The sequence below is a fragment of the Drepanopeziza brunnea genome (assembly GCF_022702325.1).
Source record: "Drepanopeziza brunnea f. sp. 'multigermtubi' strain 214-2 chromosome Unknown ctg5, whole genome shotgun sequence".
NCBI classification, from domain to species: Eukaryota; Fungi; Ascomycota; class Leotiomycetes; order Helotiales; family Drepanopezizaceae; genus Drepanopeziza; species Drepanopeziza brunnea.
In genome coordinates this window covers 1,420,942-1,433,892 of record NW_027094068.1, presented here as the reverse complement: position 1 = coordinate 1,433,892, position 12,951 = coordinate 1,420,942, and the positions used below count along the sequence as shown (strand labels likewise).

General features: G+C 51.5%; 5 protein-coding genes across 5 annotated transcripts; 3 read left to right on the top strand and 2 right to left on the bottom strand.

Annotated features, from left to right (window-relative positions):
- Positions 1 to 50: 50 nt before the first annotated feature.
- Positions 51 to 2,572, top strand: L3040_003715 (uncharacterized protein; the record flags this gene model as incomplete). Its single annotated transcript, XM_007294672.2, has 8 exons — positions 51 to 141; positions 194 to 322; positions 395 to 460; positions 722 to 1,074; positions 1,124 to 1,496; positions 1,546 to 2,143; positions 2,197 to 2,402; positions 2,547 to 2,572. 8 exons carry the CDS (start codon positions 51 to 53, stop codon positions 2,570 to 2,572), a joined length of 1,842 nt encoding a protein of 613 aa, XP_007294734.2.
- A 563-nt stretch (positions 2,573 to 3,135) lies between these two features.
- L3040_003714 (uncharacterized protein) lies at positions 3,136 to 5,211 on the bottom strand (the record flags this gene model as incomplete). Its single annotated transcript, XM_007294673.1, has 1 exon — positions 3,136 to 5,211. One exon carries the CDS (start codon positions 5,209 to 5,211, stop codon positions 3,136 to 3,138), a length of 2,076 nt encoding a protein of 691 aa, XP_007294735.1.
- A 1,433-nt stretch (positions 5,212 to 6,644) lies between these two features.
- L3040_003713 (uncharacterized protein) lies at positions 6,645 to 8,714 on the top strand (the record flags this gene model as incomplete). Its single annotated transcript, XM_007294674.1, has 2 exons — positions 6,645 to 6,675; positions 7,066 to 8,714. 2 exons carry the CDS (start codon positions 6,645 to 6,647, stop codon positions 8,712 to 8,714), a joined length of 1,680 nt encoding a protein of 559 aa, XP_007294736.1.
- A 742-nt stretch (positions 8,715 to 9,456) lies between these two features.
- L3040_003712 (uncharacterized protein) lies at positions 9,457 to 12,096 on the bottom strand (the record flags this gene model as incomplete). Its single annotated transcript, XM_066156515.1, has 4 exons — positions 9,457 to 10,723; positions 10,777 to 11,301; positions 11,474 to 11,673; positions 11,725 to 12,096. The coding sequence occupies 4 exons, from the start codon at positions 12,094 to 12,096 to the stop codon at positions 9,457 to 9,459; spliced, it is 2,364 nt and encodes a 787-aa protein (XP_066012097.1).
- Positions 12,097 to 12,318: 222 nt separating this feature from the next.
- L3040_003711 (uncharacterized protein) lies at positions 12,319 to 12,942 on the top strand (the record flags this gene model as incomplete). The annotated part of the gene is made up of 6 exons (XM_066156514.1): positions 12,319 to 12,359; positions 12,412 to 12,449; positions 12,504 to 12,574; positions 12,633 to 12,651; positions 12,716 to 12,723; positions 12,775 to 12,942. The coding sequence occupies 6 exons, from the start codon at positions 12,319 to 12,321 to the stop codon at positions 12,940 to 12,942; spliced, it is 345 nt and encodes a 114-aa protein (XP_066012096.1).
- Positions 12,943 to 12,951: the final 9 nt, after the last annotated feature.

The window sequence follows — 12,951 nt, the reverse complement described above, 5'->3', positions numbered from 1 at the left end:
CCAGCGCCACTTGGCCAGTGAATCCGCGTTTCTGGGCGTGGTGACTGGCAATGGAAGGGATGAATGGTGGAGCAGTGGAATGTCGGGATGATGGAATGGTGATGGTGATGGTGATGGACCTTGAGCTTATCGCGATTCTCCGTAACGAGGGGCTTTGAAAATCCGGCAACCAAAACTCAATTACCCCACTAAGGATCTCTCCGTAGCCGTCCCGACTCCCAACATCCTCTTCACAACTCTACAACTCTACGATCCTACAAGAATTCTCTTCGAAGCATCCCTTTGTATTTAAGAAGGACTTGGATCCGCTTCGTATTCTATTGTAAGCACTCACCTTATTCTACCCACCCCTGGACGGCTTCACATAGATTAGCCCACCTAATTTGAGATACAGCCCAGCATCATCCTCACCACCCAACGACTTTCGCTATGGTCCACGTCGACCACAAGACCGTGCTGAGTATGTTCCGTTCCTTTATTGCAAACGTTATCTCTCAAACTTATCTTTCGTGTGAATGCTACCACCATTTGCCAATCCGGGCTCCTGCAGTGCCAATATGGTTTCTCCATCTCCATCCCCAATCAATTCCTCTCCAAAGGCTCAGAGGACCCCGCTCGAGCTACGGCAGAGGCTCAAGAAGAAGCCCGACTACATACTTACCCTGCTGTACTGCCTTATGTACCTGGAGATATCGTGGCTAATAGTAATGGTCTGGCGTAGTCGTTATTGACGGCTGGGGAATCCCCAGCGAGTCGTCGCCCAAGGATGGAGATGCCATTGCCGCGGCCGAGACTCCTTTCATGGACGCCTTTCAGAAGAACACTGACGGATTCACTGAGCTGGAGGCTTCCTCGCTGGCTGTTGGGCTCCCCGAGGGCTTGATGGGCAACTCGGAGGTCGGCCACTTGAATATTGGCGCTGGTAGGGTCGTGTGGCAGGATGTTGTTCGTATCGACCAGACGATCAAGAAAAACGAGTTGAACAAGAATGAGGTTATCATGAAGGCTTTCAATGCGGCGAAGGAGGGCAATGGGCGTCTTCACTTGGCTGGCTTGATCTCGGACGGTGGTGTTGTATGTCGATATTCCTGCAAGTAAGAGGCTCGAGGCTGATTGGGAATAGCACGCCAAACAAGACCATCTCTACGCTCTTTTGAAGCTTGCCAAGGAGATCGGCATCCCTCATGTCTACATCCATTTCTTTGGTGATGGACGAGACACAGACCCAAAGTCTGGTGCTGGATACATGCAAGGGCTCTTGGACAAGATCAAGGAGATTGGGATTGGTGAAGTTGCGACTGTTGTCGGTAGATACTACGCCATGGACCGTGATAAGCGTTGGGACAGAGTTGAGGTTGCCCTCAATGCTCTTTGTGTTGGTGACGGAGAGACCAGCACAGACCCAGTCGAGGCTATCAAGGGGAGATACGAGAAAGGAGAGAACGACGAGTTCTTGAAGCCAATTATTCTTGGCGGCAAGGAGGCTCGTATTGGAGGTCGGTCCAAAATTCCGAAATCCGGAATCGTTATTGACACAGTGAACAGAGGGTGACCAAGTCTTTTTCTTCAACTACCGGTCTGATCGTGTCCGAGAGATCACCCAGCTGCTCGGAGACTACGACCGTTCGCCATTGGAGGACTTCGCTTACCCTAAGAACATCACTTTAACCACCATGACCCAATACAAACTCGACTACCCATTCCAAATTGCCTTCAAGCCCCAACACATGGGTAACGTCCTCGCCGAGACCCTCGGTAGCCAAGGTGTGAAGCAAGTCCACGTTGCTGAAACTGAGAAGTATGCCCACGTTACCTTCTTCTTCAACGGCGGTGTCGAGAAAGTGTTCCCTCTCGAGACCAGAGACGAGTCCCAAGATCTCGTCCCATCTAATAAGAGCGTTGCCACTTACGACAAGGCTCCTGAGATGAGTGCCGCCGGTGTCGCTAAGCAGATGAGTAAGCGCATAAAGGAGGGCCAGTTCGAGTTCATCATGAACAACTTCGCTCCTCCCGATATGGTTGGCCATACCGGTGACTATGAAGCTGCCATCATCGGTGTCGCAGCTACCGACAAGGCTATTGGAGCCATCTACGAGACCTGCAAGGAAGAAGGCTATATCTTGTTTATCACTTCTGATCACGGGTATGTAGAAGCCGTCAATAATAGCCCCCTTGATGCTAACCGGGTATCTCTAGTAACGCCGAAGAAATGAAGTTTGAAGACGGCAAGCCCAAGACCTCCCACACAACCAACAAAGTCCCCTTCATCATGGCCAATGCCCCCAAGGGCTGGAGCTTAAAAAAGAACGATGGCGTGCTCGGCGACGTCGCGCCTACTATTCTAGAGGCTATGGGCTTGAAGCAACCCGAGGAGATGACTGGTCATAGTCTTCTTATTAAGAGTTAGATCACCCTTGCGCTGCATTGTAGATTGATTTGTCCTTGCGCACGTGGACCCTTTGCGAGCTCAGAACCTGTACTTGTGCCATCTTTGACGTTTCGCGTTGCCGCTTTTGATAGAATTGGAGACTAAGAGTGCGTGGCAGGCAAAAAACGAGCGCATGAAGAGTGAAGGTCATGATCAGATGAGTCGGATGGGTTGGTGGATGGGTAGATGGTGGAGGTGATGCGATGATCACGAGTAGTAAATACAAGGAACGCAATAGCGAACACTGAAGACTGCGCTGTATGCAGTATAGACGCAAATATATACAGGAACTTCCTTCATGACACATCATCAGTGCTCGTCGTATCTACCCATGCTAAGCCAACTATCTAGCAGCACCGGCTATGCCCATCAATTACAACCTTCCTCTGTTCTCGAATCGACCTCGGCTCGGCTAAAGTTTCCTTGCTTCAATGGTATTTTCCTGCCGATCATACACGAAAAGAAATGAGCACATACAAAGACGCCAGGTCGGCCCTGGCGCCACCGCTCATGACATCTGCGACCAAGGAGCATCAACTTCATAAGAAGAAATGTATGCTTCACCGCGAATTTCTATCGGAGGCGCGCCTCGTTCCCACCCTCGGCTCGACGTGCACCCTTGTTACTGCGTATCTACCCCACTGGTAAATGTCGAAGGTAGTCAGTCAATTAGTCCATGAGTCCCAGCCCGGGGCCCTTCCTTCACCTCACCTTCCCCAGCCCCCCCTACTACTCGCCTTACTCGCACTTGAAAGACCCCTCGTCACACCAGCACCTTTCAACTGCTGTTCCAGACTGGCGTATAATGAATCACTCCCGTTCCCATAGTCGAGGCTGCCCCCTTGGCTACCGGCGTTCGCCCCCAGGCTGCTAGTATCGCTCAACTTCCGAGGTGCCATGCCCGGTCCGGGGTCACCCCAGCCGAACATGCCGGAGCTGTATTTAGAGAGCGCAGCGCTTGGCTTCCACTGCCGGTACTGGGCATACGCGGATCCGTTGTTGGTGATCTCGTTGTTGTTGTGCGCATGGGGGCCTTTCGAAGTACCTAGAGGGGAAGAGTAGAGGTTTGAAGATGTGAGTTCCTTCGGTTTCCACAGCTCGGCCCGCTCGAGATCGAAAGGGTCGGGGCCTCCTTTCCCTTTTCGCACGTTTTCAGAAAAGTTCTTGGACACGGTGTCGCGGTAGCTGTCTCTGCTTGCTGGAGGAGAGCTGATGGTGGAGGGCGAGTGGTACATGGGTGTAGTTGCTGTTGCGTGGTTCGAGCTTGGGGTTACTGCGTCGATGGATTGGTCGCGCGAGCGTACTACGTCGGACATGTACGTGTTTAAATTTGGGATGGCAGCTTTTAGAGGAGTTTTAGGGGGGGGATCAGAATACAGATTGGTAGGCTTGGGCATGGGGTCTGGGAAGAGCTTGAATTTCGCGGAGCCTGTGGGAGAGTGCCGTGAAGCTGTTGGTCTGGGACCGACGAACGGTGCTTCGCTTGCTTTGGGCTTCGGTCCTAGATGCCCTAGCTGAGGTAGGGTGGGGCTCTGATGTGTTAAGGAGACTCGTCGATGTTCGGCTTGTCGTTGAAGCCCGCTGTGGTCTATGCCTGGGAATCGGTTGAAGTCGGGGGAGCTGTTGCTGCCGCGAGCATGCTTCTCGCTGCGTGCTATAGCAAAGGGGTCCGCTGGCTCAACTTTCTTGCGCCAGAAAAAGAGGCCGCCGTTGCGCAAACGCTCCCACCCATCTGTGACTTTCTTTTTGACTATGGCGTGTGCTGCGGTAGCTGATAGGGCTGAATTGATCGTACTACACTGCGGGATGGGCCCATCTATGAACTGGGAATTTCCTCTGTTGAGGTTGACGTTTGGAGCATCGCTTTTATCTCTTGAGACCTTGGATCTCAGAGATGCACCAAATGCCGAGAGGTTTCCTACGAGGTCTGAACTAACGTTCCGTGCTCGGTCGGTTCGGTAGCCTATTTCAGTCCTCCACTTACTCACTCGTCCTGTCGGTACTGGAGACGCTCCCTCCTCGTCGTAGAAAGGACTTCGTCGGCAAATGTTTAAAGGAGTGAGAAGCGACTCTCGTCGTTCCTTCCCCTTTCTGAGAAACCAAAACAAGAATGTTATCAGAGCAATCATCCACAGAGCCCCTACTACGCCTCCAATGATGGGTCCGATGGAACGGTTTGAGTCGGAAGACATGCTCAAGGCTTCTGATGACTCCCTGGGCCCGGCTGATGGTGTCGATTTGACGTTAGGTGATGAATTTGGGTGAGATGGGGCCGCGAAATCCACCCTGTAGCCATCTCCCGTATGGCTGGTTGGTGATGCTGTCACTTCACTGTGGGCAACGGCCACTGGAGTACTCGGGGGAAGCTTCTTGTTTCCCAATGAAGAGGCAATAAGCGCTACAAAAGGTGGAAGGTTGTGGTGAGAGCTCGAAGTCGGTGTCGTAGTCAAGATCGTAGTAAACGTGCTCGGTGTGACGGCGGCTGCTACTACCAGCGCCGGAACACTCGGTATAGGAATAGCTGGAGCCGCTGCCACCGCTGCCGGATATGTCGCAGCTGCTCTACTGGGTTGCGCCGGCGCTACACCAGTCGCAACAACGGGTACCGGAGCTGAAGGAGGAGGCGTTGATACCGGCATTGCATTTGTAGCCGGCGGTTGTGCCGCCGCCTTGTTTGGCCCGCCACCCGGCAAGCTCGTGAGAGCCCGCGGCACCGCTGTACACCTCTTCCCTTCGATGGTCGTTATGAAAAATCCTGCCGGCAGGTTGGGGTTGGTCGCCATGACGGAAAATGGAACAAACGCAAGGCCAGTCGCGGTACGGAAGGTCGAGAATGTGCTGCCGCTGCTGCTGCTGCAGCTGCACAATCCGGAGACGAAAGAGAATGGTGGAGGTAGGTATGCGACCCAAGAGGCTCCCAGGCCATCAGATCAAACCGCCAGCCCAGCCATGATGTTTGTTCATATTGACGTTGACCTCCACGATGTCTTCCGCGAAGTGGACGAAGGGTAAGTTGGGGGACAACGAAAGGGATGCGAGACGGGGAATAGGGGTCTTGTTGAGCTGAGTTGAGTTGAGTTGAGACGAGCTCGAGCACTTCTCAGGGGTCGAGAGAAAGGAAGAAAGTCTTAAGTCCGTGCGCTTCCAGCCCGATATGTTCAAGATCAGCTGACCTGGCTGGCATGCTGCACTGGGATACTTGTGCATTCTCGGATATCTTTGGGGGATTGGTTGATTGGTTGATGGATTGATTGATTGATTGATTTTTTGTTTGTTTATTTGATTGATGGGTAAGGAGGAGGATTGCAAAGAGAAACCAATTCAGTCTGTCTGTCAGTCAGTCTGTCTGTCAGTCTGTCTCCGGGTCACGAGTCATACACGCAGAACGGATGAACTTAGACTTGGATCAGACTTTCTGACCTGAAACTACAATTGAGCGCTTGACGTCACTGATATATGTATTGATATATGTGTACTGATATACCGAACTGCCATGTACCGGTATTGATATACCGGTATGTATAAACAAAGGGGGATATCCTGCTTCGAGATCATGCGATACCAACCGGATTTCCACATGGTGAAATTCATGTTTACGTAAATTTGATGTATAATACATCTTATCATACTACGTGCATGTTGACAAATTTCTTTTTGGAATATCTGTGTTTATAAATAGCTACCGACAGCACGGAGGTGTTGAGACTCCCGATGGTGGGATGGTGCATGAGCCGAGTCGTGGTCTTCCCTCTAGATGCACCCGAGACCTGAGACCGAGGTGATCGATCGATCATCCAGAGGGTACAGACGGAGTACCGGTACAACGACAACTCAACGCCGTACTGTCTCACCAGATCCGATCCGACCAAATCAATCCTTCCTGCGCCTTACACCGTTATCCTCCGTACGACGCGGGGAGGAGAGGAGAACATTGCAGGAGTTGACGGCAATTAGCTACCTACATATGTATACATGTGTGTGTAACAATATATACATGTATATGTATGTACCTTAGGTATATACATTATCTGTAGCTCCCGTCGCGGTACCCGCGCTTTTAACAGCTACAACAACTACCTTGTTACAACAACAACGACAACAACAACAACAACAACAACAACAACAACGATAACAACAACAACAACAACAGCAAGAACAGCAACAACAAATTCAACCACGACAAATTCAACAACAGCAGCAGTTCCAGGACGCAACCATGTTCTCCGTGCTGGGAAACATAGGACTAGGTAAGCAGGTCTCCTCCTATCTACTGAGAGCTGCATATCTCTCTTTCTATCTTGCTTCGTATCGCAACGCCAGCCAAGATCGCAAGACTCGAATTATGGCAATCAATGTGCGTGTCTTGCCTCTACGGTCAATGTCATTCCTGGATCTTTATATGAGCATAGGCCAGATCAAGCTATCTTCAGCATTGGCTGTGCCCCAATTCTGGTGTTCGTTCGGAGTTCCTTCCGCCAGGTCGGTGGTGGTTTTGACAGCTTCCAAACCATCCTCCCCCATATTCAAGCACAGTTATTTGGATATCGAGAAGTACTTGGCAATTCTCCTCTTTTTGGGGGGTGGGGCGAGGGGGTAATTCTCAAGTCCAATGTAGAGCAGTTCTCACATAAAAACAGGCCCGGCACCAAATGCACCAAGGGTAATTCCACCTCGCACGCCAGTCAAGTTCCCCCAATTCACACCCCAATCGGAAGAGAAGGTCTTTCAGACACAGTCAGATACACCTCTCGTCGAACTCCTACAGAAGATCCATAGGCCAGCCGACATCAAGCCCTCCGTCTTTGAGGCCGTCGGGATCCACGTGATCCCAGATGCCTCACCACAAGACCTCACCCCGGATGCCAGTTACCTCCCACCATTCGAGCAGTGGAATGCAATACCAGCATGCGAATTATCAGATGCCAACTGGGCAACGCAAAAGTGCCTCAGCAACGGCGGTCGGTCACCAGGCGCCCAGACTTATAGAGAACGTCGAAAGGAGTTGCTTATAGACAACACCGCAGCTTTCAGGAGTATCAGACGGATGCCAGCACCAAAAGGGGAGACGAATGCACGCCTAGGAAATGCGTATGAGTTCTACAAGCACCTAGAATTTCTATCCGGCTACTGGCCCGACACATCCCTCCCACCCGAAGCCGAACCATTTTCGACAGACGCCGAGGAAAAAGACAAGTCTACCATCCCAATCCACATGCGAACCCACGTTGCAGTAGGCAATGGTGCTCAGCTCCCTCCAGACTGCCGCCAACATCTGATCACAGCCTTCGTCAGACTCGTCGCCTGGGACTTCGGCTGCAATGTCTCCCCATCCCGCACAGAACCGCGCCTCCTCCTCACACCCTCCCCGCGAGCACCACCACACGCAACACGACCGCCCACGACTATGGTTTCTTCCGCGCACTTCATCTACCGCCTACCGGGTGAGAGCTCCGTTGCTCGCTGTGGCATAGTTGAAGGACCAGTAGCTGCCGTCTCCGCACGCGCAACCCACACCTTCGCCACTCCTCTGGACGAAACCCTCGATCTGACTCGTGAAATCGTCGCCATCCTCATAACAGCTCAACAACGCGCCCGATCCGGCAAGACAGAAAAGCGGTTCGGGGAGGGTAAGTGGTGGACCAGCACTCCCCGTTGGGGCGGTGGCCCAGGCGGCCCTATCGGCAAAGAAGGCGATAAAGCAGAAGAAGACGCCCTCACCCTCGCCGCTTCTGGGGTGCCCGAAAAATCGCCTGTCGAGATCTCAAGAGGTGTGGAGGAGAATGCCGGAGTGAAGATGGCGAATGAGGTTAAGCGACAAATAGGCGGTATTGCGGACCGGACTCCTACGGCAGGCAAACGCTTGAAGAAGGGAAAGGATGGCAATTTGATGGCGATGTACCAAACGTACCGTAAGATGAACCCGCCGTCCGCAATGTGGGACCGCAATGTGAGGTATGAGGCTATTGGGAAGGTGCAAGGGACGGGGTACGATGACATATTTCTGATCAGCGCGTTGAACCACCACGTCTGTGTTGTGCGTGCGAGGGTGCCGGAGGCGTTGATGGATGTGCTGGGTGGTGAGGAGAGGGAGGAGTGGGAGCGGGTGGTGGTGTGGAGGAGTAGGTGGTGGGATCTTTATTTGGGGGTGGACAGGGTGGAGGCGATGGAGGCTGTGTGGGGGCTGATGAATTGGTTGTTGAGGGATGTTGGGACGAGTGCTAGGATGCAGGAGCCGAAGCAGGAGAAGGCGGCTGGTGGCGAGGGGGAGGAGATGGACCTGAGTTGATAGAGGGGAGTTCGGTGCTTTATGAGATGACGAGACATGAGATATGAAATCGGTCAAGGGAGAGTTGGACAACGCTCTTCCGCTCTTGCATTTGGGGCGATGGGGGAAGGCATCACAGATATAATATGCATTGGTTGATAGCAGTAGTTGGATGGCTCCAGACTGGGAGAATGCATAGCTGGATAGAATAGAGGAAGAACAGAACTGAATGCAACCAAACTCGTCCATCACCGTGATCTGGAACCCCCTCGATCCTATTTTTTTACCTTCGGGATTAAGCGAGTCTAGATCAAGCTTTTCTCTCTTACACCCGCCCTAGTGAGCTGGAGAAAGAAGGTGCACGCTGTACGAGACTGCATCAGACGAAGCCCCAGCTGACCGTGTGGTTCTCACCCAGTTCGAGATGCGAGATCGTGTTCATACGCAACGGTGGAAAAGGCACCCTCACAAGAGAAAGTTATGCGTGCGTGTGTACGTGTCACTTCGATCAGCAGCGGATTCTGGACGAACTTAGATTTCTCCATGGCTGGTAGCAGCAGCATCTGGAATTCAAATTCATCAACAAGCCTCCGCTGCATTGGGCGTCGGCCTTGGGAGGGCCGAGGACTAATCGCTAATATTTGGATATACAAAAAAGCATGGCGACAACAATCATAATTCCACCTTGGCTTTCAAAGTATTTAGTCTCATCACAGATCACCTCGCGTATCTCATAATGGCATATCCCTCCGCTCCCACTTTTTCAGTTCTTGAATGTATGGCTCTTGCCCGCCCTCTCAGTCTGCAACCTCCTCATCCCCTTCGGCGCATCCATACTCTTTACGTAAGGATCCATCGGCTTCTGCTTACTCTTCTTACCGCCCTTGTCCACGCCCTTCTTACCATGCAGCACTGAATCGGCTTTACTGTAATCAAAGGGCTCTTCATCGTATTCCTCTACATTATCCTCGACTGCCTCGGCTGCCTCTGCTGCCTTCTTCTTGGCTGCTTTGCGTGCTTTCTTTTCGGCTCTGCGTCGGGCCTTTAAAGATTTTCTGTCTTCATCTTCGATATCTAGAGATATATCGAATTCGCCATCGCCTTCCTGCTCGACATCTGACATGGCCTCGCTCTTCCGCTTCGCACCCCGCTTCAGGACGAATGCTTCTTCAACTTGAGGGGGAGGGGGTGGTGGGCTGTCAGGAAGAGGCGTCTCTTGCGCAACTTCAGCTTGCTCGGCAAAGCCTTGGGGCGTACCAAAGATCTCGGAAGACAATGGTGGCAGAGGGACAGCGAGACGCAGATTTTCGTTCTTGCCAGCCTTCTTGCGAGGCGAATCTGGGGTATCCCACATGCTGCTTCCAAACGCACCACCCCAGAAGGTCGAGTTCGAACTGCGAAGTTCGCTTTCGTCCATTACTGCGACCAAAGTCTGTGGGGCCTGTTTTGCAATCGCAGCCGAAACTTTGAATTCAGGGATTGCAGATTGGGTGGAGGATGATTTGTCGGATCGGAGAATGTCTATCATGCTTGGACCGTTTTTCCCTTGGGCTTTGGCCGACTTGATGACATCGAGTAGCTCAGCTGCACGAGACTTTACGCTGTGTGAGCCTGATTTGATAAGTCCCAGGACACCAACCATGTCCATCGGCATCAGCTTCGCCAGGGTCAAGACTGCGTGTTGAGGCAGCACAAATGTCGGACTATCGTCGTCAATTCGAGCAATTTTGTCCCGCCACCCATGCACCGCTCTGAAGACGGCAAATTGCTCATTGCTGAGTAGAGATGGCGTCTTGTTGAGTTGCGAGAACCATCCTCCAGGACCCTTTCCACTGTCTGTGTTGTAGACTTGGCGCTCAAAGCGAAGAAGAGAAGTTTCCTTGCATTTTTGAAGCGTGATCTCTAGTCTGTTCTCGTCTGGTACTTCTGAATTTGACCTATCAATTAGCTCGTTGCGGACCATATCGAATATGTACAGAAGGAAGTGCGTATCAGCTCTGGCGTAGAAGAACATCTCAGCTGGCAGTGGTCTACAGAGTTAGCGAACATCACAAACATGTGGGGTATTTTCTTGTTCTCTCACCGGATCCTCCAGTCGGCCATTTGGTATTGCTTGTCGGCGTCAAAATCAATGAATTTTTTGAGTAGGAATGCCAGACTCGCCCCAGAATAGCCCAAAGCTCTGCTCGCATGGTGCGTATCGAACAGTCCAACTACATAGAGACCAAGATCCCGTTGAAGCCATACAATGTCCATGAAAGCTCCATGGAAGACTTTGATGATCTTTGGGTCAGCAAAGACTTCATTGAGTACTTGTAAGTTCTGTCTCCAAGGTTTCAGTGTATCCACGATCCAATCCTTTTCCCGAGTGCTAATTTGCATCAAAGAAACCAGGCCCACGTATGATCTCTGGTCATGGTGCTCAAGATCAATTGCTATTTCAGAGGCTTCCTTGAGCTCCTCGAGCATCTCTCGCACACCCTCTTCGGTATCAACGAAAGTCGCAGAGGTTGTCTCGAAGGGTAGGTAGGGAATGGGGTCTGCTTTTTGGTATATGGATTGTGGATATGTCAGGTGTAGGATCTCATGCTCGTAAGGATGGCAATACCTGCGAGAGCGTCAGTATTGTCTGATTCGACGAATATGGCCGTGTTTCTGCTCTTTTGAACACCTCACCAGGCCCCCGTATAAAAATATTTAGTTCTAACTCAAGCGCGCAGGCGTAGCAGGCAGGCTCCAGGGCAGCGACGCCGGTGATAGGGAGAAAGGAACATTCATACTGTAACTGTCCAAATTCGTTTGTGAAGGTATTAAGACTCTTTTCAAAGGGGGTGATGGCATGTGGCTTCGCGGAGAGGATAGGCTTCCAGGGCGAGTCGTCGTTGTTATCTGGTTTGACGTTGAAGCCGAGTTGGGGCTTGAGCAGATTTTGATTTCTGTAAGCATTTCCTTGCCCTTGTTTCTTAAACCTTGATGGTATCTGCAAACGGTGAGCTTTTGGAAATAGCACTGGGGCTATAAGCTGCCTCACCTGGGTAGATGGCTCAGCATTGGTGGAATCCTTGCGCTTGATCACCCCAGTATATTCGTCGAGGCAGGTGTCGGACTTCTCTAGCAAGGAATCAACAACGTCCACCACATTGCGCCAATTTGTCTCCACATCATCCGCGTCCTCCAACCTCGGCGCCTGTAGATCTGATATCGAAGTTGCCGATTTGAGCAACGCGCTGGCCAGAGCAAGTACGCGTTCGCTTTGTTCGTCAAGAGCAGTGCCGACTTCTGGGTTGAAGGTCCGATGGAACCCCAAATCTTCTGCGGATATCTGACCCGTAGTTCGCGTCGTGGAGATCAGAGCAGCTTGGACTTGGTCCTGCAAGGACTTGAACTCCTGGGTCTGCTCCATTGTCCAGAATTTCAGAGTGTTGCCAAAGGAATGCGGGACGAGAGAGTGCACAGTTACTTGGAAGAAAAAAAGATCTGAACATCGGATCGGCCTTTGAAAACACCGATGGGGGGAGCTAGCTAGCGGCTTCAGCCTCGTGTACCGAGTGGTGGCCGCCTCGTTTATTTATGGCTTCCCCTGCTTCCCATCTCATCAACCTCCAGACATCATTCCAAGAAAAAAATGTCTGCCTCTTTGGCTCCGGAATGTAATGATGCGAAGGAGTAAATAGGACCTCCTCACCTCCCTCTTCTTCATAGGTTAACATCATCATAGACGTTACGATTCCTGTTTCCTGAAATGGTATAGCGAAAGTTGGTTACTCTCCCCTATGGATGGATGAGCTAGAGCTTCACTCACCGGACCAGAATATCTAAGGGGGCAAGCCACAACAGACGAGTGTGAACCTCTGTTCAAGGACTATAAAAAGTGCTTGACAGTCAGTCACCCAACTTTCAGCCAGCCAGTCAATGATGGAAGAGTCTAACTTGGGATAGGTGGCCCTGAAGGAACGTGGTATTGACAAGATGCTGGAAGAAGCTCGGGAGGACCACAAGGAGAACGATGCTCTCCACATGAGGCGCAAATGTGAGTGGAATGCCTCTATGTGATTCGGAGTGGCTACTCATTGTTTGTAAGAAACTACAGAACATGAATATGGTCTATTTGATGATGTACAGTATTGGTAGCGGCATTGGGACGGCGTCTGGTGTGGAGCATATATCCGCGAGACTCTTCTCCGAGGTACTTGTTGCATGCCATTGGAATGAGCTTGCAACAAACAAGATACACGTCCAAAAGATCTAGAGCTTGTTC